Raw genomic sequence first — 23,834 nt, 5'->3', positions numbered from 1 at the left:
ACTTAAAATTTTTTATTTATTGAAATTACTTGTGTTGTGGAATTGCAAGCAGTTTATTGTGAGCACTCAGCACCCCATACTCATGTTGCTCTCACTTGGCACAAAGCCCAAAGATGCTAGAAGATCAGAGGCAGCCAAAGGGTTCCTACCTTATAAGCACTTTGCTCTTAAAATTCTTTATTTGAGATATCTTTTTTTCCCTACTCCTAATAACTCCATAGAAGTCAGGGCATATTTATAGATCTGGCAAACATTTTATGAAGAAACATGCTTATCTGTTGTGAGCAAACTTTTTGAAAACAATCTAGGTCTGAGCAAATTTTCTCATCAAGTTAAAGGATATGCATAGACGAACAGTGACAACATATGTCCAGCTCTATTAGCAAGCCACCATCCTGAAAGCAGTCAGTTCATCACGTACTAGGATGTCCTCTTTCTTCAGGCTGCTGCTGTCAGAGCTGCCTGAACAGCTTGCACTTCATGATTACATTCCACGCACGCAACTGCTCAGTCACTTTGCACAACTCAAAACTTCTGGCAAACTGCGTAAAAGGAAGTTGCAAAGAACCTTCTGAGCAATTCACAGAGGAGTCCTTGCCAGGTGGTCGCTGAAGGACATCCATGACTAGTCAGGATGGAACACAGAGGGAACACGTGCCTGGTGTAGGGGCACACGTTGCCCCGATGTGGGATAGATACGTTATCATTGCCAACTCTCCTATGGCATAGATATAGTTTTGTTTCCAACTACGCAGAGCTGACATTACACATTTAGTGTGTTACATGTTTAGTGATGAAATGGAAAAATATAAAGGAAGAAAGGTGAGAAGCCCATGTAGGGTTCAGCTCTTCGCATCTGCCAATGACCTGCACTCCACTCTTCCTCCACCTCAGCTGTACCAAGTACTAGCTGCCACTGCCCCCTTACTTCTCTGGTTTCAGCAGTAATTTTGTCAAGGCTGAGGGGGCTCTGAAGGAGTCACTTGGCTTGTCAGTCTGTGCTTGCTGCTTGACCAGCTGTTCCCCATCTCCTCCACAGAAAAGGAGACAGACTGGACAGAAGCTTTATAAGGACTGGATTTGGCCCACACACACCCTCCCAGTTAGACAATGCTGCTTTACATATCAAGTCAGATAAAGGGGTAGAATAAAGCCTAAAACAGAAAATGGAAACGAGATTACCTAATATCCCAGCTCAACTCACTCAAGAACTTCACTCTGCTACAAAGGCAAAGGCAGTCTCACTCCAGTTTTAAGCAGAGGATGTTATCTGAGTTCTAACCAAGGTCATCAGGGACTTCACAAACATCGACCCCTAAAAATCAACCCCTTCTTTGCCAATGGGTATCATTATAGCCAATTTTTCAAGCAACTGATCTGAAGCAAAAGTTATCTTTCCTGACATCCAAAAGCCAGCATATGACGGAAATCTTGCTTCCCTCCACTACAATGTCTCTGTCGCTATGAACAACAAGCACCCTCCAGGGAATGAGAAGCCTTTCTGAACAGTGCAGAACAAGAAAAATGAAAACTCTTGAGTCAGGGCTTCAGCTGCCATACCTCCTTCATTTTAGTATATCCAGCAGATCCTTAGTAGAGCTACCTGAAGACAACAAAACAGAATTTGAAGGTTATCATGTATGCCTGCCTTTCTCCATGTGCAGATGGAACCCGTCCCTTAAAAGACAGTTCACTCTATAGGGCAGAATTATCCTTTGCAACTAGTAAGCACATACACAAAAAAACACATTAGTATCTCTCACCCACTTTATTTCAAGTAAGTAAGTAACATTCACCATTATCATTAATTAAATATTTTTTCCCTTGGATTGCTAGGACCATTGCTAATGGTGGTAATTTAAGGCTTCATTTCACAAAGACACATTTTCAGGCAAGGTTGCAAAGGGCAAAATGAGAGGAAGGGTAAATAGTACTCCATAACTGAGCTGACCCAGCAACAACCAGAAAACTAACAAAAATAAACGGAGGAAATTGAAGGTCTTTCTGTGCTCTGGCTGCTCAATGACTGTGAAAAACAAAGAGGAAGGGACACATCCCTGAACAACTGACTGATATCATCCACTCTGTAGGAAAGTGAGATGCTCAGGGTCCTACCAGTCTGTGCCAGAGGAAAAATCCTTGGACGGTAAGTTTGCCACTGGAACACTTCTGTATCTCAGGAAGAAGCATCAGAGATGAGAACCAAACGCCGCAATATTCTGACAGTGTGCGAACAGCAATTAGCAACTCTGCAGACAAAACCAGGTTTCTCTGGCAGGTCCCATTAATCTCTTTATGCAGATTTAATACTCATGAAAGAGACTGCGTGAGCAGCCAAGAATGTAAGTCCTCACACTGTGTACGTCAACAAATACCTATGACTGAAGACTGGGCAAAAAGCCAGGAATATGCTGCTGCTCTGGATCTCACTCTGACTCAGTGCTCGTCTGTGATGGCTCCCTCGTGTTTCTGTTATTCTACCTGAAAATGAGGGACAATGATATTCCATCTGCCTTGCTAAATGCTTCAGCTCCACAGTCTAAATAGCAGCTTGACTTAAATTTACTCCCATTTACAAAACAAACCCATCTTCTGAAGTGGGATGGAGCTCGAATCTTTTATATCATGCCCTACTAACAAGCCTTTTGGTTCCTGCTTTCCACTACAGTTCACTATCAACAGTCAGAAACCTTTCCTAAAGGCCAGCTATAAACTCTGCAGCTGGCTGTCTAACATGCTTTATAGTACCACTCACACTGCAGCTTTTCCAAAGCTTCCTTCCTGCCTGATGCAGAAGGTCGAGAACAGCTTAAGTTTTCACTCACTGGAAGACTTGACAGGGACAAGGCATGGGTGGACTCCAGCCAACAAGACAAACTGTGAAGGAACTGCAGTTCTGAACTGCCTCTCGTTTTACTTGCTAGTGGTACCCAGACACATTATTCCCAATACAAACGCTCATTTTTATTTTTGTTCTACCTCCAAGCACACCGTGATCCAAGCCTGTTCTGCACTTACATTAACTTCTGCTGGTCAAGACTAGAGCACAGTGAAAACCAGCACTACTAAGTGAGATACAGCTGGACAAAGAGTGGAGCATGACTAGAGGACAGAGCACAGCTAGGACTCCTGGGATACCCTCCCATTTGGCACATCCCTGCTAAAGCCTCATCTGGGTAACCTGAACTTGCCTGACCCTTTTAGGGATGACGGGAAGAGCATGAGCAGATTATGAGCTGCCCATCTCCTGCAACGCATCACTTAGAGAATAACGAGCTTTCCCGACTCACGCAGTTGTGCTTTAAATCCATGAAAAGCTCTGGATCTGTACATGCAGGGTGAACATTTTCTGATCAGTAAACAAGCTCAGTATTACTCTGCCCTAACCTGATTCAGATTTACAAGGCTATCTTCCCGGCTGTTCATTCGTCCTCTCTTCCACAAATAACAGAAGCCTACGACAAACCTGGCACTGATGCAAGGTCTTCACTGTATTTTAGTTGGCAACACCTGATGTATACGTGACTAAATTTGTATCTTCTGTTCTAAGGCCCACGTCTCACAATGTCGAGCACTGCAGGTGCTATTACAGAGTGGTGTGGTTTGACTGTGTTGCTTTTTTCTTTTGTTTTATAGCTCATGTGTTTTCTTAAAAAATGAGGCTTAGCTCTTACTTGTTTTCTCACCCTGATCACTGCTCAAGCAGTCTACTATCAGGATACAGATCTGGCTACTTCTTGGAGTGCTGTTTCCCCCAAAGAGTACTCTCGCATAAACATAATGGAAGGTAGAATGTAGACTGGTCAGAAATATCTTAAAATGAAAGTCTTCACCATATCAAGAGTGAACCAAATAGTTTAATTAGTCTAATGAATCTAAGAAACACCCTCTTTTACCTTACATAGTGTAACTAGATTCTCCAGTTACTGACTTGACCTTTACAAAAAGAAAAAATAACTACACGTTTCACTCTTTTATCCTGTTTATTACATTTTGTCTTTCACTCACAGTGGCAGTTTTTCTTTCTCACTGGTGTTGATTTACCTCCAGTTAGGACACAGCAGAGAAATGTCATTCAACTCGCTGCTCCACGGGCCGCCTAGCTCAGCTCCATCTATAATACTGTCATTGGGAGCGAGTGGAAGAAGAGTTATTAATATTTCTACATCTGTCAGACTAGATTTCAATTTTTTTAAAAAAAAATCTCTGAAAAAGTACATGGCCCAAGGTATCGGTGACAAGAAGAATGCTACTTTAATACGCAAAAAAATCTCTGAAAAAGTACATGGCCCAAGATATCAGTGACAAGAAGAATGCTACTTTAATATGTCTTGGCATGCAAAATGGAAGAGCAAGTAAAAAGAAAGAGCTACTAGATAGGAATAGAGGGAGAGAAAAAAAAAGAGATTAAAATCTCATTAAACAGAAGATGCAATTATATCACAGAGCTTTAGCGACTACTGATACACATAACTCTTGGCTATGCATACCTAAGGAGACCTATCAAACCAGACACCTCAAGCAACCCAAGAACCTGATATGTGAAACTAGGAAATTCTATTTAAATACAGAGTATTCTATTTAAACAATTCCCTGCGTAAAGGAAGGTTTAGGTTGGATCTCAGGAAGCAATTTCTCATGGAGACGGTGGTCAGATATTGGAATGCACTGCCCAGGGAAGTGGTGGAGTCACAGTCCCTGGAGGCGTTTAAGGAGAGGCTGGATGTAGCACTTAGTGTTGTGGTCTGGCCGTTGCAATGCTGTTGAGTCATAGGCTGGACTTGATGATCTCAGAGGTCTTTTCCAGCCTCAACAATTCTACGATTCTGTGAAAAAGCTTTCTGTTGTCAGGTTGGTCAAACACTGAAACAGGTGGCCTGGAGAGGGGATGGTGTCTCCATTCCTGGAGGTAAACAAAATACAACTCAACAGCGTCCTGGGCTACCAGCTCCAGATCGCCTGGCTTGAGCAGAAGTTTGGCACAGAGCACCTCCAGGTGTCCCTTCCAACCTCAACCATTCTGTGATTCTACGAATCCTGATGAAGCTTAGCTGAAAATAGGATTTCAACTTAATCCTGCCAAGATGGTGGCTGCTTTCATTGTAGATTTGCAGCACTGCAAAGACTTGGGCAAGTAACCTTGGCTATGAAAATCTGCATCCATTATGGCTCTCCAGAGACTATGCAGAACTTTACATGCCTAGACTGGATATGTAAAAATCCACCCACAGGATTTGGCCAACTCTCTGCCTGAAGCAGGGCTGGAAAAGGTAATATCAGATTAGTGTCTCTCTTAGCTGGATAGTAAATACAATCATCAGGTTTACTGCATTAGAGTATTACAGTACTTCATTATTAGAAAGTGGAAGATAATAGAGATTAAAGCTGATAGAGTTTGACTGGTATCAGGAAGGAAATTTTGATTTAAGTTATAAACAAGCCAACCTTTCAAGATGCAGGATGAACTTTTGCCATAGAAACAGTGATGAACTCAGCTCTCTATTCTATACTGTGTTTCATATCAGTGTCACTCACTAGTGGCAACCTGCTGTATGAAATAGGCATGGCACTGAAAAACTGAGCCAAGAGTATCTCTGAGAGCAGTCCACATTCACCGCTAGTGATCTGAAACATTGCTCTGGGCATAAACCCAGGCAGGAGCACTGTCTTATTTGTAAGTAAACCCTGCCAACAGTGGCAGAAGTATTACTTATCATACAGGAATCAGCACCCTCTCATCATATAATGAAATAAATGAATTAGAAATTCAAGAATACATATATTTTGTACATTATTCACTACCTTTCTAGACAGAGTAAAGCAGAAAAAGTAGGAAAGCCACAGTGGAACATTCTAGTAAGAGGAATTAACTTCTTTTTCCATTTAAAGCACAAAGAATCTGTATTCCTGAAGACAAGCCAATTAGAAGGGCTGACACAGGTGAAGTCAAAAAGGATTATAAGATTTCATGTAGAAGAAGTTCATAAAGTGGCTAAAATTTCTTATTCTAAGACACTTGAGAAATTTCTTGTGCATTGTTTCAAAACGGATGTGAAATGAACACTTAATTTTAGTGTGCAATTTCACTCCAAGAGGCAGAACCTTTAGGGTCTGATTTTGGCAGCCTGCCTGCATCAGTACGTAAGTTATTCAAATGCATAAACAACGTGCCAAAATCAGCAATGCCAAATCATACAATTGTATATTCACACACTCAAGGGAGAGCGTTAAAATTACTCTACTGGAGTTCTTTTAAACTCCCACTTTACAGCTCCATCTTTTGTTAGTTGTTAATAACACAGTTCAGTGGTGCAAGCTGTCTACACACTCTGATCTAGCTTTCTATTCTAATTGATCAAATTTGAACTCATGCAAGCCTGAGCTTATTTTATGATTATTCTCCAGGTATTCAAGCCCTAATTCTTTACTATGATGGCACAGACTTTTATTTGGAGCTCTCAGTGTAACTGAGTGTTTGTTATTTAAGAGCATTCTCAAAAAAGAAAAAGTGAATGCTGTGTACAGGCCATCTAGATTGAAAGAAACCACAGAACCTATGGACTTTGGTGGAAGTTGCTCTTAAGCACCCAGAATAAGGCTTCTGTGAATGTAAATGTAAGTATTTTGCTTTAGAAATGGCATCAAATTCAAAGAAGCCACTCTTACTTCTTGCCTTATGTCCAAAGAGAACTAGGTTTTGTTCGTTAAGAACAGCACAGTGAAAAAGTAAGAAACTGAATCCAGCCTATGTATTAGCCAAGTGGCTTTATGAAAAAAGAAAGTGCACTCAAGCAAAGCAGAGGCTGCTGCTAGTCATGCAAAGCCACACAGCTTTGCTGAACTCGTCCATGTCTCTGTATCATTTTTCTTTGTCCTTCACTTCCACCACAAGCTCTTTGGAGCTGTCCTGCTCCATCTTTGTTTTCATTCAGACAACAGCTAGCACTGTGGGGCAGGGATCCCAAATTGATACAAATAAATGCACTGAAAACTTCCAGTCTTACAGGGATGACAAAACTGAGAGGAGACAGAGCTCAAACAGCATCTCTCGGTATGTCCTATGTGCTGATGGAAATTAGGGGTTTGGTTGAAGCACATGGGTACATTTGCCCATCGCAGCTCACTGCTGCATGGGGAATGGACAAGAGGGCAGATGGAGCACACGAGGGGAATCCCTGCCCAGTCAGATGGCAGATATCACACGTTCAGAGAATTTCCCAACTTATACTATAGCCTTTGGTCCCAGTCACCTTCTTGCTCTCCTCTAGCCCTGTCTTTCCTGCTGGTCCAAAACAAACACAACTTCCATTCACCTGGACCCCAAGCAGAGAAGCAGTAGACATGTTCTCCACATAAGGTATTTCTGGCTTAGTCAAAAAATGAAAGCATACATTGATAATACAGTTTTCCATGTTTACAAAGAATCAGGACAGCCTCTCACATCATAACTCAAAATGCAGACACTTCTGCTGTGTGTTTCCTCCATTTACATCTGAACCAGACCAGGAGCTCCATAGACACTAAGACTTCTTTCACCACTAGACTGTCTAACCTGTCACTGCCATCCACCTTTCGGGGTCCTCTTACTCCCTTAAAAAGGACTTCCTGCCACTAAGCGTTCTGGTGGAAGATGCAGATGAACTAATGCCACTGTAGGCCACACATTACACTTGGAGTCCCTTTGCACCACAGAATGCGTTCCCCAAGGCCCAGGGAAACCCTTAAAGAACTCTCCACAACCACAGCTCCCTGTCTCTTGTTGGCTACTCCAAGAACACCTTCAAAACCAGGCTGGACATGCTCCTGGACCAACAAAGGAAGCAAAACTCTTTCTAGGCACAATGAATCAAGAGGAAAGTATCTGCTGTAGCCCGTTGTTGCCCATATTGCAGCACCTGAAAGGTTTTAATCTCTGATGGTAGATTTTCCTCTATGATGATGCCATTTAATGTCTTTGTTACCTCCTGTGAAAGGCCTTCTGAACATCTAGATACTTCCTTCAGTGTTTAACCAAGTCCACTCTCTTTCTGTATACTAAACTAAGTCAGAATAACTAATCCCTTCAGTCCTTCATTTTTTCCCGCTCTTTCAGGTACTACTCTTCCTTTTTTACTGTTTGCTGAGAATATGTGAAAAATCAGTCCCAAAGATCTTTCCTTAGTGGTTCTGATACTGCTCTTGCTATTTACATATAAACTCCCATAGAAACATTCCTCCAGATCCCCCTAACTTCTGATTTACCTAAATACCTCTTAACCTGTTTGTTCTCCATTCTCACTTCTGTTATGAACCCTTTGTTAAGACAAAATGTTTATCTTTGATGTATTGACTCCTTCACTATCATACACTAGACTTGCTCTAGTCTACAGCCTCCTCTTTATTTCAGCATGTTACAGTCTCTCAAATGCTCATTGCTCGATGATATTGAGGAATGAGTATTGCCTTGCAGGTGTTGTTCTGACTCAAGCCAATTGTCCTTTCAATCAGCTTGTTTTTTGCCTATAAAAAACATTTCATGAGTTACAATCTCATACTCCCAGATTTTTAAGCTGCACATCCAGCTTTAAGGGGAGCACAGTAGTTTGAAAAACAACAAATGTCAACAAATCTTTATAATTTCCAGGGCTGTAAAATGTTTTTCCTTATGGGTGATGGTTTAGGAATAATTTAAGGGGTTCTGTGAGACTATCTTCATAACTAGTGAAGTGCACTTTGGCCACTTGCTAAGTCTGCACAACAAATGTCAGTAGGATTATGGTGTTGAGGCACCTATACATGTTGGTAACTAACCCAGTTACAAGAAATAACCAATTTTGGGTTCTGATTTCCACATTAACTAGCACCTAGAATGTAAGCTGGCTAGAGCAGAAGTAGCACTTGTACTTAGAGCTGAAAACTTTCCAGTTAAAAACTACACCAAGTGGCTTAGCTATGAAGCATCAACTTCTGACTCGCCTCTACTCACAGTCTCTTAGTGTTACTGCTTTCCAACAAATCAACTTGGCTACACGTCCTTCTTAAAGGCAAGCTCTACTTCCAGAACTGTGAGTGGGCAGGGAAGGCTGCCTGGACTCCAGAGCAGCACTGGGAAGAAAAGATTGTCTCATCCATATCCTCTGGGATTTTTTGGCTTGGAAAGAAAATGCAGCCAAAGGCCATGTAAGTACAAGAGCCAGCGCTCCCTGACGATAAAAAAAAATCCAAGTCAGGTTTTTGGTGGGTGTAAAGTACTTCAGTGGGAGCTACAGTGATTTACACCAGGAGAGAATCTATTCCCCTAAAGAATTCCGCACTGGTGTTTCTCTCTCCATTCATCCTTTCCTTCAGTGTCTATTCTAACTCATACTGATCTAGTCTTCTCACTGAAATTCACATTGAAATAATGTCCTAGAAAGTTTAATGAGAAAAAATGTTGCTTCTGGTAGCAAATAAGCAAATATTTCCAGACATTATATGAACGGAAATATTATCTACGAAAACAAAAATACCAGCATAAAAATATTTCAAATACTTTCATATTCATTGTAACAAATTCTGTCTGAAAATGATTGACCAGATCTTCTCCTCCCTAGTTGAGAGTGCAAAAACATAAACAGGGAGGAAGCTTGTAAGGCACAAGTTCTTGCAGACCAACGTAGCACCTAGTTTCCCAGCCTACCTTGCTGCTCAGACTGAAGACCAATGAATGATCTACACACGGCCCCTCTGCCCCAGATCAGCAGCACTGGGATCTTGTAAATCTGCAGAAATCAGCAAAGATTAGCAGTGGAATAAAACCTACCAGTCTTCTCAGAGATTATCTCATTCCCAGCAATCCTCTCCACTGTTTAATGAGAAAACAGATACTAATTAACCTCTCTGCCTCTTTGACATCTATGCTTAACCTAAAGCTTTTGGTCTGTGGCTAATCCCCTAGGCATAATTCTTACACTCCTGTGACTATCTCCTGAATTTGCAGGCTTTCTTTGAAATTTATGGGGTCATGTGGCTGCAGATGCCGCTAACAATGTGTTCTTTTTTAGACAGGAACAAAAGAAAAAGTGCAAACGTCACAATTTGACAAACTGCAGAGAGTGTTCTGTATTTTCATTATTTGCAGTCTTTCAGATTGCAGGATGCCTTGTATCTTCATTTTTAAAAAAAAGATATATTTGCTTTCCAATCAAAAGTCTAGGAGATGAGACAGTGGTATAAAAATCTGGGTTAAAGACAAAGACTGCAAAGAAAGATTAGTTACTTATATGTGAATTAGGCACTTCAAAATCTTTGGGGATGTTACCCCGAGAAAACTTGGGTTATTCATATAAGACACTGAATTGCTTGATCCAGCGAAACACATTTAAGTTATTCCACTGACTTTGAAGATATTACTCACATACTTAAATATTTTAATAAAAAGCATTATTTGCTGAAGGACATATATAGCTTTCCCATTTCACAAACCTAATAATGGAAAATCAGACAGCTGGTTATCTTTCTGTTTGGTACTGCTGGCAGACTCTCCAATACAGTGGTCTTAAGACACCAGGAGGTGGGGGGAGGGTACTGAAAAGCACCAGTCTTCCTGCAATGGCTTGCCAAGAAAATGAAATATGTGTGAGACAACGTGTTAATGAATATCAGCACATATGGGCAAGCACTGGTGGATTTTGGTAAGGCAAAGATTTGCAATTAAAATGCCATTCACAACAAAGATAACTGATTATCACCAAAATTCCACTTCAAGGTAGAAGACATGCAAATGTTTGTGTAAGATAACGCATCCTATCCCTCTCCAATTCTACAAATACACATTAGAACTGAAGTTTGAGGACATTTCAATAAAAAAAAAAAAAGTGGATTATTTAAATCCTGGTATCTTCTCTCTGCTTTATGATAGTTACTAATAAAACATTAAACAAAAGTATATTAAAAATTACCTTTGTTTAAGATAAACCATCAAATTATGATTTCATGACATTTAATTTATCATTTTCCATTTCATTCCCTTATCAATTAGCCCTTTAAAATGACTGTAACATGGAAATTTTTTCTAGATATTCCTGAGGAAGTTCTTTCTAATATCTAGCCATTGCTTTGCTGATGAGGTATCATCCTCACCTGCCCTAGCTAACTGCACCTCTGGGGAAACTTACAGCTCTCTTCAGTCTTTTCTTCTCCCTTCCTCTCTCCTACCAGTTTAAAGAAGTTTTCCTGTCAGTTCTGATTTTCCTAACCCACAAGTTTAGCCCACTGTCTCTCATCTCATCAACAGCAATTGACATTTCTCTCTGAAGCCACTGGTATATTTTGAGACACCTCCAGATCCATTAGTCCTGTCCGTGGGGCTTAGGCTTGATAGATCTCTTTCTTCATGCTCTTCGCTACACTTTGCAGCTGACAATCCATGTCTGGGATTTGGGACTTTTTTGAACACATGGTTCAAACCGAGTACAGTACCCCAGCTGAGGCCATAGTTGAGCTGAACTGTGTCTCTTCATGCATTGCACTTACTTAGATAATCTGACACAGCACTTGCTGTTATACAAATAGTAGGACACTGCCTATTCATGCTCAGCCACTGACCTAACTTCTTTTCAGCAGAAATGTCACCTAGCTACTAACTCCCCCAGCCTTTCACATATTCCTTCCCATGTGGAGGACTCTACATCTGCTCTTTCTGGGTAGCATTCTCCTTAGTTTAAATTTTCTTTATACCTTCAAAGTCTAAAGCCTGCAGTACCACTTTAGATGGTACTGGCTCTACATCTGTAGTGGGAAGATAGATGCTTTTCAGTGTGACTGATCTACTGGTATGATTTCAAAAAGCTGACTTTAAAACTGGAGCTGTACATATGGGGCTTAATTAAAATGAATTAAATTATCTGAGAATGTCTGATTCAACTGCACAAGACTGCTCTGCATAAGTCTCTCTACATAGGTTAGGATTTCTAGATCACTGAAAAATATGACTTTGCAGCCAAACTCTGCAACTTCTCTAAGGAAAAATCATCGAAATCTCATCTATAAAAAAACAGAGGAAAATACAGTATAGATTAGGGGGTTTTAAAGTATTCTATACACTTTTCTTACTTTAAAATAGATTATAATCCTGTCCACACTGGAAATTAAGCATAGAGGTGGTGGGTAAGAGAGTAAAAGCCTTTAATTTAAAAAGGGTAAAAGCATGGCTGTAATAGCATCAAACTGTCCTAATCACCACATGTCACTTCACATATTTCTGTTCTTCAGCTAATAAATCACAAAAGCCAGTCAGAAATTCTGATTTTTTTTTCCAGGTTCTGCGTTTGGCCTGGTGGTAACACTGGCAAGTCCTCTCCACCTTTCACTTCCTTCTCTGTTCATATTAGGACAAAAATAGGTGTTCCTCACAGAGAGAAACTAAGGCTTCAGATGTTATCACATTTAAAGTTTTTAAAGGAACTTGGTATTAGAGGAGAGAAAAGATTTATTACCAACAACTGGGGCTCCAAGCAACCTCCATATACAGAAAGGTTTATTATAATCTTGTATCTAAAAAAGCACTACTCAGAAATTTTATTCCTTTGCTGTTGGCAGAGATGTTCACAGACTCTTGCAGAAGAACATAAAAGGGCAGATTTTTTGCAACGTGAATGAAAACAATGATTTTTATCACTTTGGAGTACTTATCAAAGAAATGTATCTGAGATATATTCAGATATCAGGAATGAGGAATTTCACTCTAAGTGAAATATTTAGTACGTGGTGGTAAAATGATTTTACAAGGAAAGATCTTCTCATCATCTGACTCCCAAAAAAATGACAAGCAAGCAGGGTTTTCCTTCAATAGCTTATTTTATGGGTGGTTTTTTTCTTTCTTCTTCTCATCTTTTGCAATTACCAAATTAAAATGTAACTACCTAGGAACAGACTATATAAATTTACATGGAAATAGTCAAGCGGAATTCTCATGTACCATTTTCATGAGTGTCAGCAACAGTACATTTGTTTAATCAAAGATGAAGGAAGCCTTTATCAAATTAAATAATTGCCTCAGTTCCATCTTTTTATCCTTAACAGCTTAAGTCAATTGGATTCAAATGTCTTCAGGATTGAATCCAGGAATGATTATTAGTTGGCTCTAAGATGCATAGAGAAATGGAAAGCAAATCTAATCCCACTCAAATTTCCTGGGAACCTAATAAACAACAGCGATATTTAACTGACATTTCAAAGCTCAGAGGCAGAATCATTGCATTTATTAGCCTTTAGTCTCATTCCTTCATCTTGCTTTAGTGCAGGAAACTGGATGCAGTAAAAACTTGTCAAACATCGCAGAGATCAAAAAAGTGAATTAATTTACTGAAAAAAAAATGCTCACAGTCAGTGACAGAAGTTCATACTGAGCTGCAGAGTGTAATGGATGATCCTAAATTGAGTTTTCCAAGTCTCACTCACTATTTCCACTGGTAATGTTATATATAGTTGAAAGACTCCACTATAAAGATAAATAAAGATAATTTATATTAAAATTTTTAAATATTTTAAAAAATTAAACATTTCAAAGAAGGAAGAGCGACACCACCTCAAACTAACCCTACACTTATTTCCATATTCAAAGCAACAAGACATGCTCTAGTAGAAATGCTGTAGTAGCAGAAACATGGATCACTTACACCCTTACCCTTGTCTCTGACAGCACAGGTATTTCACAGAAATTTTCATAATGAATCTAATTACAGTAACCTCCAAAGCCCTAAACACCGACAGGACTGACCTGGTCCTTCTCCAGGTGGATTTAGTTGATGAGGCGAGAGGATATCAAACAGGGACGGCATTAAGACCAACAGCATTAAGTCTACGCTCTGCCCCTGCCATGGCCTGATGGGCTTCCCAGCACGGAGGGCTCATGTCACAGAAGAATGCAAGCTCTCTCTTCAGAGGCAAAAACAACACAGGGAGGGATTTCTCTAGGGAAATGAGTAGCTCTAATTACTTATCCTACAGCAGGGGGTTGTGAGGGCAGCAACCTTGAGTCCCCCTTCACCATCTGCTCCTCAAACTGAGAGCAGCAGCAGCACCCCCCAAGCCTGCTCTCCCCCAAATACAACATCTGCCCTCCAGCACCATCCGTGCGGAGAAAACACAGCATCCTGAAAGGCGAAGAGGAAAAAGCTTCACACAATGCAAATGACTACTGGATTACGTCTCAAAAACGGCATTGGGAGGTGTGCATTACATACCTCGGGAGCTTCTGCCAGTTATACCGAAGCCGAATCACAGCGAATAAAGGATGCTGCCATGGTCATTGCGCCATAGTCATTGTGACATTTGCTAATGAGATTATTTCTACACAGTTCCTGGATAAAATACTCACCAACAAACACTAGTCGATCTGAAATTTATTGAATGTTGGGAAATCATCTGTTTGGACAATCATATCCCCATTAATGATGATGTATGTGGGCATGGGTTACAGTAGGCAGACATGGTGACTACAAAGGAAGATTGCTGCAAACAGCATTTGCTTTAATTAACGGTTTTGACAAAAGGCAAGAGCATGGCATTTGCAAGAGTTGTTGAAGATGGTAAGAAACTGCTAGAAGTTGCTTCTCTTGAACAGCTGAGAGCCAGTGACTTTAGAAACATGTAATATCCACATCGCAAACACTAACTCCATTTTTTAGTCAAAAATTTATGCCATTGGTCAAAAAACATGACCACTTATTTAAGCATTTTTATGTTCGCATGCAATCCACTGACTCTCTATAGAGGCAGACAAGTGTTCGGAATATAGAAACAATCACTCTAAACGACATAACCTTATTGATTTTTCCCAGAGCCTAAGAACAGCTTTAGGCAGATCATAGGTCTCTCTACTGTACTGTCTCTTTCCCAGCAGGGACTTATAGCAGCTACTCATTGAAAGAAAAAGAAACAAAAAACAAAAAACAGGACAAATATAGAATAATCTTTGCCTACAAAGTGGTTCCCTGCTGATAAGGCCAGGCTGGCTAGGGTGGTAGGGGACTGAACTGGAAACATCAAAGACACCAACCTTTTTGCAGTCCCTCAGCAGTATTGGGAGGTAGAGAGAGAGAGGTCGCAGTGGCCCCGGGAATAGCTTTACGAAACATTTCAACCCCAATTGCAACCTCAAACTAGTGTTTGACAGAGAAGTAAGTTTTGAATATGAAGTGGAAAGAGGAGTTTTACACAGGTTGCAAGGACTGTGAGTTCCAACATTGACTGAAGGGAGATACCTGTGAAATATTTTAGGCAAAAAAAGGAACTGGGGCAGTCATCATGACTCCTCTTAGTCAGTCAGGGAAATTTCTATCATAACACATCTTTTGTCAGCATACCCATATTATATGAAGCACAGTTAGGGTAGGAAATTCTTTATCATTTATCAAACCCATATAAGAACTCAGTGCAATATTTTTCAAGTGAAAACTATACGACCTGCACGGTCACATTTGCTGCTGAAAACCCAAGTAGGATCTTTGAGTTTTGCAAAATGTAATGTTTAGAAGTTACCTCTAAAGATAGTGTATTGGCAGATCAAAATCTTGACTCTCCCATCCTAAGGCTGTAAGTCTAGAGGGAAATGGTGGTATCACTCTGCAATAATTACTGCCAACCATTTAGTCTTCTAAAGGCAATAACTCTGGTTTCAGAACAACATAGAAAATTGCCTCCACGTCCCTGGTATGAAAACTTTGCCCTGTCCAACACACCTCATCATAAATTACCTGGCAAGGATAAATCTTTTAGAAGCCATGAATAGCATTGCAGGATCAATTCACAAAACTTGCCGTAACACAAGAGATAATTGAGACATCAAGCCTCGTCAGTATCAACCTACTTGAAGCAAGGGCAAAAGAAAAGGGGAAGAATGATAATAATACCATTATGTGAAGCTAGTTTACTTATAGCTTAGAAACAGATATGTATCAGTGACCAATCTGAATGTCCTTGAATTTCTTTAAACTCTGGACTTGCAAGCAGTCTTAATTCCGTAAAAAGCTTCTTTCCACGAAAATTGATTATTCATTCACAGAGTAGTAGTCTTTTTTTTCTATTTTAACTTCCAGGTATTTTTCCAGATCTAACTTAACACACAGGAGGTAAAATAATGAGTTTGGACAGCATACAATAAGATATTATTTTTTTTAAATGTCTTCCTGACAAGGCAGAGGAATTAAAGTGTCAGATCTCTCAAGAGTTCCAAGTCTCAGAGGAGATTCCTGCCAATTTTCAGTGCTATGAATGTCTCTGTGTCATTCTCATTCTCAGTTACTGGTTGTATACATCCTTCTACTCAATACACATGCATATGCATCCCATATTACTTTCCCATCAAAGGTCTTGCATTGCAGTTATCATTCACTCACTTTGAAAACTGACATTGAACACAATCCTCTTTCCTGTTGTCCATCATCTATAGTCTCCTCCCTTTCTCTTTTTCCATTTCCCTCCCACTCCTCCTTGTGATATCGCCCTCTCACCAAGTAACATCTCACTCTCTCCATCTGCTTCTTCAACCATCTGCTCACTCCTTCCCTTACTTCTTGCTGGAAAACTCCACAGTCTCTCTAGCGTAGCTCCATAGTTTCCCTGGAGCATCACTAATACTCTTTTTCCTCTTCTGTTCAAAATTACTAAGCATAGTGAGCCTTTCACTCTAGGTCTTGTTAAATGGAAGGGTGCAAAACAAATATCCATGAGTTTAATAATCCTCTGCCTTGACAACTGTAAAATGTGTTGCAAGCTTCATATTTCACACTGCTCCATTTTATCTAAAATGCCATGGCCAAACTGATCCTCTTTCTCTGATGGGCAGTTTCATCCCACTTCTTAAGTCAACCTCAGTAGACATCTACATCCCACCAGTTTACCAGATTTCCAGATTTCCCACCTTCAGGTCCACTGCCTTGAGCCACCCCCTCTTCTAGTCTGGATCCTAGTACTATCCTCTGCCAGTACTGCTTCGTTTGCTTTTATGTCATCCCACAAGCACTTCTGTGCCTTCTCCTGTTCAGATGCTTTCTGCCTGGAATCAGTTCTTGAAGCTGATTACTACTCCACTTCCCTCTCTTTTCCACTCTGCCAAAGAAGTTCTTCATGGAAAGAGTTGTGGGATACTGGAACAGGCTGCCCAGGGAGGTGGTTGAGTCGCCATCCCTGGATGTGTTTAAGCATCGCTTGGATGTGGTGTTGCGTAATATGGTCTAGGGGTGAACTAGTAAGCAGGGTTAATGGTTGGACACGATGATCCCAAGGGTCTTTTCCAACCTGGATGATTCTGTGATTCTGTGATTCTGTCATCTTTTCCACACACAAAACCAGAAAACTCTTAAATTCATATAGAAAGGAAAAATATTACACTTAAATACCATCAAACATCCATTTCCAAGTGGGTACCTTTTTTCTTTCTAGAACATCTGGCTTTCTATTATTCATTTTATTTCTCTGCTTTGCTTCCTTACACAACTCTTCACCTCCCAGTACCTGCATTATACCTTTCTTTATGCCTGATCATCTCCTGTTTGTCCCCTTGGTTTTTGCCTTTTCTCTATGTTTTCCAGTGAACACGGCAAGTTACTACCTGACCTTGTTACGCTCTAGAATTGCCTACCTCATTCCAAGTGATAAACAAATAACATAGCAATTAAAATTCAGGAAAACAAAATCAGAGAAATGGCACTGACTCTTTTTTTTTCCCTCTCCCACTTCCCCTCTGTCATCAGCTACTGACATTTGGAAAATTTCAACCAACTCTTAACAAATAGCAAAAAATTGCCCCAGCTTTCTAAGAAAGCAAGGTTTGCGTGATCACAATCTGCTCAGTTAGTTCCATCCTAACCCATTTTTGTACCCATAAGTCAATATCAAACAAATAATACAAAGACAGTAAGGACCCTCAGGTTACCAGTGGTAAAGCAAAGAGAAACACAAATTAGCATCTTCGTTAATCATGGGATGCAGTAGAGTAGTTTGAGCCTCCCATCAGTACGTGCCTGGCTTGGGAGAACCTCTGGCACGTGGCCAGCTCATGGTAAAAGGGAGGAGGCTGGAAGCACTGAGAGGTGTATGGTAGAAGAAATAACTGAAAAAGTCAGCATCCCTTAGTTTCCCTACTTATAGGGAAAGGATATGAGGTTTAGTCTTGAAATTTCTCACCTAACACCAAGCCGCTACCTATCATATCTTTTCCATACACTTTTCCAGGATCAAAAGATTGTTAAGAACGTAACTCCGATGCACTAGTATCTATTATCTGCTATACCTACTAATATCTTTTTGTTTCTTCCAAGCAGAGAAGGAACAACATGCTCTCTACCTTTTCTGAATTATACTGGGATTTGCAGTCACCAGCTGGGTTTTCAATCCAACGTCCTTGCTGTATTCACTGGATAGAGGAGGAAGGTTGCACCTGTGCACAGAAAAACATTTAAGACTTTAAATTACATTCACGATTGACAGGCTTCAACCTCAGTCTTTTTTAATCTGCAAGTCTGCAAATCTGTTGATTTTTATTTTTTTAAATAAAAAAACTAGCTGTCAGAAAATGTGAAAGTGCTGTATAAATACCAGACCAAGCTACAAATGTTCCCTACCTATAAGCACAATAGGACATTTTTACATGAGATTGTGGGGAAATGTAGAAATAAAACCTTTTGCAGAAATGATCATATGTAACTACTAATCAAAAACAAAGACAGAGGCTTCACATTTCCAAGAGGCTAAAAGGTTGTGGAAGAGGCTGTTATTATCTATAGCAAAGACTTTTTTTCCCCCTAAACTCTTTTAAAGGTTTTCACTCTGTTCTGTCTCATTTACCAGTATCAGGTTCCAGACAGCTACTACTCTGTGGTACTATAAGCATTATATGTCTTGCAAACAACTGGCAATCAGCATTTTTAATATTACACTGTGAGGTATCTTCAGCATGCAGAATTTACCAAGAAAACACAGAGAAAAAAATTTAGTGGCAATTTCAATACATGCATCTCAGTTCTGATTACTGTCTTGGTCCGGTGGGCAGGATGATCATTTACTAAAGTGAGAGCAACTGAGCAAATTTATTTTGGAAAGCACAGAGCCAAGAATCAAAAAAACAGAAGTAGAGAGGAACTTGGTAGACAATGAACAGTCCTAAATGCTCTGTAGTAAAGACCTAGGAGAAGAAGGAAGGTGCAGTAGATAAAGATGAAAATACCTTCAAACAGTATCCAAACCTATGCAGTGGTCCAAATACTACAGTCACGAGACTTCTACCCAATACACAGGTATTACGCCAAAAATTGTGTCAAAACATTTTTTATTTCAAATTTGTCCAGATTTAAAGATATGAGCAATATTTTTAATGCTGAAAAGGCATTCTCAGAGACAAGTAGAATTTGGATTTTTTTTTTTCCAAAAAAGGCCTTTCGGTTTCTATGTTGTTGGGTTTTGGGATTTTCTTGTGTTGTATTTTTTTGAAACAAATAAAACGTTTGGGCTCTTCCATAACCAAATTTGCCCTCCAGTCTTCAGGTGCAACCATCAAATCGAGACATCCCCATTTGCATCTGCTGGTTTCATTGTTTTTCTGCAGCACACTGGAAAAGCACAGCACACAGAGGGGCTGCACAAGGCAAAGGAAGGCCAGGGGCACGCTCAGACGTCAACTCCTCCCTCCTCCTGCTCCCCGTGAGAACGTGGGCTGAGCAAATGCTGATCCTGAAGAAGAGGGGTCAAGCAGCCTCTGGTTGCTTTAAGCTCTGTAGAGAACCACCCTTTTGGAGGATGAGGCCTCAGCACTGGAAGAGGGCAGGCAGAGGCACAGAGAGGAGCTGTTTCACGTTCATGACTTCTCCTCCCGGTACCAGCAAGACACGTGTTCCTTTGCCGCGCATCTTATGCTTGTGAAGAGCTACGTCATTTTTTTCACTGTCTCCTCCATTAAACTCTCTGCAGTGCTCCATTTCTTCCACGTGCGTCCTCCAGGCAGCCGGCTTCAGTCACGAAACCCTTGAATCCACCACCGATGAGCTGCTTATCCGATTTTTTTATCTTAATAATTCAGAGGCCCACTTCCCACACTACTGAGAGGTGGGAGCTGGGGAAGCGAGATATAGTTCCAATTTTTAGGGCAGTTTCCAGGGGCTGCTGCAGAAGCTGTTGGGCTCTTGCAGCACAGGCTGCCAAACGCTTCTGCCGCGCTGGGAAAAATCAGTCTTGTGGCAAGGAAAGCCCTTGCTCCCACAGCAGTCACTGCCTCCGTCAGCATTTTCACCAACATCTGCAGTGTTTGGAGAAAGGATCCAGGCGCTTCCAACAGCGGAGTGCAGCAAAGGAGGCTGCACTAATTCCCAGCTTCACCTCCACGTATGACGGTTTTGTGCAATGTCAGTGCCCAGAGAGGGCACTAGTGCGCACGTAGCATACTCTGCAATTTTTGTTAATACAAAACATTCCACATTCCCTAAGCAAAAAGCCACAGTAGTGCTGTATCTGCATGTATTTGCATACACATATCAGCTCTCAAAACCATATTCTTAAATTCACATCATCAGGAAATGCCAAGGAGAAGGACAGCAAAGACCTGCCTATGTGGAACGTGGATGAATTCAATCAAATTCACCAATAAAAATAAAATTTCCAGAAATGTTTTCTCTTTTTCATGAGCATATTTGTTAAAGTTATGCACAATGTACTAACATCTCAGTTAGGAAGCAGCTTCCAGTTCGGTCTCCCACAATTTAAGAGAAGCGAGACAACTTAAAAAGAAGCCAGAAAAAAAGGAATCAAAATAAGAGGTTTCCAAAAATACAATCATTGAGAAGAAGAAACTGGAAGCATAGCGTAAGTTTCAGCCCCAGACATAAAGAATGATAAAACCTTAAAAATCAATAAATATTTACATAATAAAATGATAAATAGGTAGATCAACAGGTAGGTAGGTAGGTAGACAGATAGACAGATAGCTAGATGATAGATAGATAGATAGACAGACAGACAGACAGACAGATAGAGACAGAGACAGAGACAGAGACAGAGACAGACAGGTAGCAACAGATTGCTTCATGCACCTGTACTGAGTAGGATACAAATTAATCAGATTAACACTATTTGGAGAGGTTGTAGAAATCCTCCCAGTAGCAGTTTTCAAAGGCAGGTCAAACAAATATTTGTGAAGCAAGGTATATAGGTGATTTGCCTCAGACCAAAGACATGGCATAAATGACCTCCAGCAAACAACAATTTAATGCTCTCTGATTTGAATAAACACAAACCCATAGGGCAAGCTTTTAAGAAGCCACTTCTGTTGAAGTTTATTTAGAAGTACTATAAAGGACCAAGATCTTCCTAGTTTTTGTCATCTTAACATCTCAGTAATGAAACTTCTTTCACAAGCCAGTCCCAGGGGCATTATTTAAATACACCTAATTCTTTTCATCAGTAAGTCTCATTCCCACCTTGTTCTGCATGAAATATTATTAAATGGCTTGAGTATCCAGAGGAAAGTGCAAAAAATCAGTGGTTGACAGAAACTTCTTGGTGTTTCAGATTATTTTCTTGAACAGGTCAGCAGAGTGCTGAGTGTCATGCAGGTGAGGAACACACCAAGAAATGACCCATCTTAAGAAACTGCTTTTTAATTATCTTAGTCTTGCTTCTGGAACTGAGGAGTAAATACATGAATCTGCAGGAAAGGATGAAGTACAAGGACAAGGTTTCAGGCCAGCATTTTTGACATAAGCCTAAATGGAAGAGTGGAACATATTGGTCTTCCATACAGTAGAGCAACATGACTTAGATCCAGCCTTTAGGAGGGCAAAAAAATCAACAGGCACAGTGGTCCATATGTGCCTTTTTCACACATGAGACCTTCCAATAGGCAGAAAGAGCCACAAGGGTAAAACAAGAGGGATCCTTCAATCGACAATGGGCAAAATTGGCTCTTCTGGGTTTGGCCCAGACAGAAGTCAGAATCCCGCAAGTGCAGAGAATCCAGGCAACTTGGCTGATGCATGTGCTTTTCGTAGATGCTACAGGACTATCTATCTATTTTAGAATGTTATATATGCACATATGCTAAATAATAGGGACTAATATGAATTTAATCTGTAGTTGCAAACATTCATTTTTATTCCTTTATGGTACCTTGGCTAATGTCAAGACAGTAATTACATAAGGTAACTGAAAGCCCCATTTCTCTGGGCTTGTCTACGAACCCCCAAGTGCCCCCATATTTAACCTCCCCAGCTCCACCCGTGCTGGTATGGCTAGATGGCATGGCACAGAATGATTAAAAGATAGCTTGGCCTCCCTCAACTAGGACAGTCACTAGTCAACTTGAAATGGTGACAAGTTACCATTGGTTTTCAAATGAAATCACCAGCAAACAGCTCAGAGAACTCTTTGCAATCCCCTGCTATTTTACAGAGAGAAACTTTCTCCCTGGGAGATGTAGAGTAGAAATCACAGCAGAGCCACAGGGTATAGTTGGGGGAAAGGGAGAATCATGAGATGTATAAGTATTTCTTCAAAATCTAACACCAAGAAAACATGTCTCTTCTGTCGAAATACAGACAAAAGCATTGCTTAGGGTTTAGTAACCAACACTTCTCTCTTAAAATAAGCATTAGCAGGGAGGGGCAAAAAATTTTTTTTTCCTGAGAAACAAGGATTAGAATCTTGAAAACGAGCCAGGTATCAAAAGAAGAGCCTATTATAACCACACTATCAAAACAAATAGATCATATGCTGTGCATCGTTTTCAATGCAGATGCAGCGTGCTCTGCCTTAGGGCCTGAGAACTGCTGCTCTTTTAATCTCTATGTTGATACAACTGTGTTTGTAGAAGATGCTCAGCAACAAGATGAGTTTAAACTCATTAATTAACCTTAGTGATTATAATATATCAGAGAAGATGGCTGCAATCATATGACAGAGCTTATGGAAATACACACAGGCGAAATCAAAAACCATGTGAATGGAAGAAAAGAACAAGTGCCAAACCTGGCATGACATTTCACACTGTGCAAATACTTTAAAGATATTTCATGCCACAGAAATACTTTAAAGGTATTACACAAATTTCTTTTTTAAAAAAATGGAAGACATTATGCAAGTCCCTATTGTGTTCTTTGTCTCTCAACTCTCAGATTATAGAAATCAGATTTTAAAAAGATCAACTAAATGCTGTCTCCCACCTGCGATAAAAATATTTTGTCCCAGTGGTGTATTAGTTTCTAACCCAAAAGAACTGAAACGTTTTCCATAGATGTGAGTGCACATCACTAATACAATAGAGTCTGCAGGCCACTGGGATTTTTGTGGGATTCTCCCTATCACTTATTTCCAATTCAAAATAAATTCTGTACGGATAATGGCTGCTTTACCCTCCCTGGAGAGAGAAATGGAATTTTCTGATCAAGCTACAAGACCTGCTGTTTTCTAAAGAATAGTTTCTATTGTTTCTATAACTGATTGCTCCTACAGCATTTCAATTTCCCATTGCATCTAGATAATATTACCACGGTATATACCCTGCAGGTTCTTAAATTTAGTCTGTGGAACACCTAAGGAGTTTTGCAGTAATGGCAATCAGCACACTGCTTTGCTCCCCCTGTGCCTTACATCTTCTCTCCTGGGAATGCTCTGAGTACACGTTTCCTTTTGCCTTTAGTTTGTTGTATTTCTTTGCCTTTACACTGAAGGCATTTTTGGTCTTTAAGATGCAAACCAGAAATTACAGTGATACTGTTTGGTTTGCAGTAAATTTGCATGTCTTTATAATAAGCCATCAGGATCTAGTGAAGAGACTTGCTAAAGTGGGTGTTCATTATGCATCCATCTCAAAGCCCAAAGAAACTCCA

At 40.3% G+C, this 23,834-nt stretch overlaps 1 protein-coding gene across 1 annotated transcript in view; it reads right to left on the bottom strand.

The window, feature by feature from the left end:
• Nucleotides 1-18,303: 18,303 nt before the first annotated feature.
• Nucleotides 18,304-23,834, bottom strand: part of LOC104270896 (alpha-N-acetylneuraminide alpha-2,8-sialyltransferase-like) — a gene marked incomplete at its 5' end in the record, with an annotated part of 43,591 nt that continues 38,060 nt past the window's right edge. Inside the window, one exon of the mRNA XM_009865440.1 lies at nt 18,304-18,400. Within this exon, the coding sequence (XP_009863742.1) occupies nt 18,304-18,400 (97 nt within the window). The remainder of the gene's footprint in view (nt 18,401-23,834) is intronic.

This window comes from Apaloderma vittatum, unplaced genomic scaffold (assembly GCF_000703405.1).
Source record: "Apaloderma vittatum isolate BGI_N311 unplaced genomic scaffold, ASM70340v1 scaffold4400, whole genome shotgun sequence".
Taxonomy (NCBI): domain Eukaryota; kingdom Metazoa; phylum Chordata; class Aves; order Trogoniformes; family Trogonidae; genus Apaloderma; species Apaloderma vittatum.
The sequence above is the reverse complement of the archived record's forward strand: the minus strand, read 5'-3'. Positions and strand labels throughout refer to the sequence as shown.